Source organism: Monodon monoceros, unplaced genomic scaffold (assembly GCF_005190385.1).
Source record: "Monodon monoceros isolate NGI ecotype Baffin Bay Population unplaced genomic scaffold, NGI_Narwhal_1 Contig3902_ctg1, whole genome shotgun sequence".
Taxonomy (NCBI): Eukaryota; Metazoa; Chordata; class Mammalia; order Artiodactyla; family Monodontidae; genus Monodon; species Monodon monoceros.
Window position 1 is genome coordinate 1 of NW_021699813.1, and position 1,215 is coordinate 1,215.

At 54.2% G+C, this 1,215-nt stretch overlaps 1 protein-coding gene across 1 annotated transcript; it reads right to left on the reverse strand.

The window, feature by feature from the left end:
• Positions 1 to 62: 62 nt before the first annotated feature.
• Positions 63 to 1,003, reverse strand: LOC114908889 (obscurin-like; the record flags this gene model as incomplete). Its single annotated transcript, XM_029245664.1, has 2 exons — positions 646 to 1,003; positions 63 to 326 (listed from the first exon to the last, which is right to left on the reverse strand). Coding segments are annotated over exons 1-2 (484 nt in total), but the record flags the coding sequence as incomplete, so codon positions are not given.
• Between the last annotated feature and the right edge of the window lie 212 nt (positions 1,004 to 1,215).

The following is a 1,215-nucleotide window of genomic DNA, read 5'->3' on the forward strand; positions in this document are numbered from 1 at the left end:
AGAGCAGAGAGGTGATGGGCAGCCACCAAATGCCAGTCCACGTGGTCACATGTGGTCTTTACCCCTGACGGTGAGCATGGCTGATGTCTTCTCCTGCCCACACACACACGAGTACTCCCCAGCATCCTCCACAGTCAGGCCATGGATCTCCAGCTCACACACGGCTCCATCCTGCCTCAGGCTCACTCTGTCTCCAGCTCTGAGGGTCTCAGGTCCCTTCTTCCACTCCACAGGGGCTGCCTTGCTCAGCTCACAGTGCAGCGTGGCCGTGGTGCCTTCTGTGGCCTCCTTGCTACTCAATCTTCTTATGAACTCAGTAGGTAGAGCTGAGGACGATCAGACAGACACAGACATCAGAGTCATGGGAGAACTTCAAAGGCAGCACATGACAAGACAGAGGAAAAGACACATACTCCTACAGGATAATAGGACAGAACCTGCAGTGACACAAGGGGTGGAAAGTAGTTTAGATGCTGTTTTCTCGTGGTTCACACAACAGCCCGGGAGGGGGATGGAGTTCCGTGGAGTTATGGGAAGAGAGTGGCACTGAGGTGAGGAGGGTAGGTGGGATGAGTACAGGGGGATGCCATGAAGTCAATAATTGGGCAACAAAACACAGCTCTGTTGGGCCACATGGGTCTTTACCCCTGATAGTGAGCGTGGCTGAGGTTTTTTCCTGACCACACACGCATGAGTACTCCCCGGCATCTGCCACAACCAGGCCATGGATCTCCAGCTCACACACGGCTCCGTCCTGCCTCAGGCTCACTCTGTCTCCAGCTCTGAGGGTCTCGGGCCCCTTCCTCCACTCCACAGGGGCTGCCTTGCTCAGCTCACAGCGCATCATGGCCGTCGCCCCTTCCATGGCCTCTTCCTTCCTCAGACCCTTTGTGAACTTGGCAGGCAGGCCTGGAGATGGTCAGAGACACACAAACACTATCACGCTCTCTGAACACGCAGAAGAAACAGGACGTGGATAGTTCATAGAAGATACAAAACCTAACTGGACACGGACCACCTGCTGGGTGTGCCCAGTACACACTGGACTGTGACATTTAAAGGTCCAACCTGTACATGTGCCACATAACAGACAGGGAACATGAGGGGGACAACAAAAGAATTATGGAAGGAAAAGGATAGTGAGAGAGCAGGGTAGAAAAGGAAACTGAGAGCAGAGAGGTGATGGGCAGCCACCAAATGCCAGTCCACGTGGTC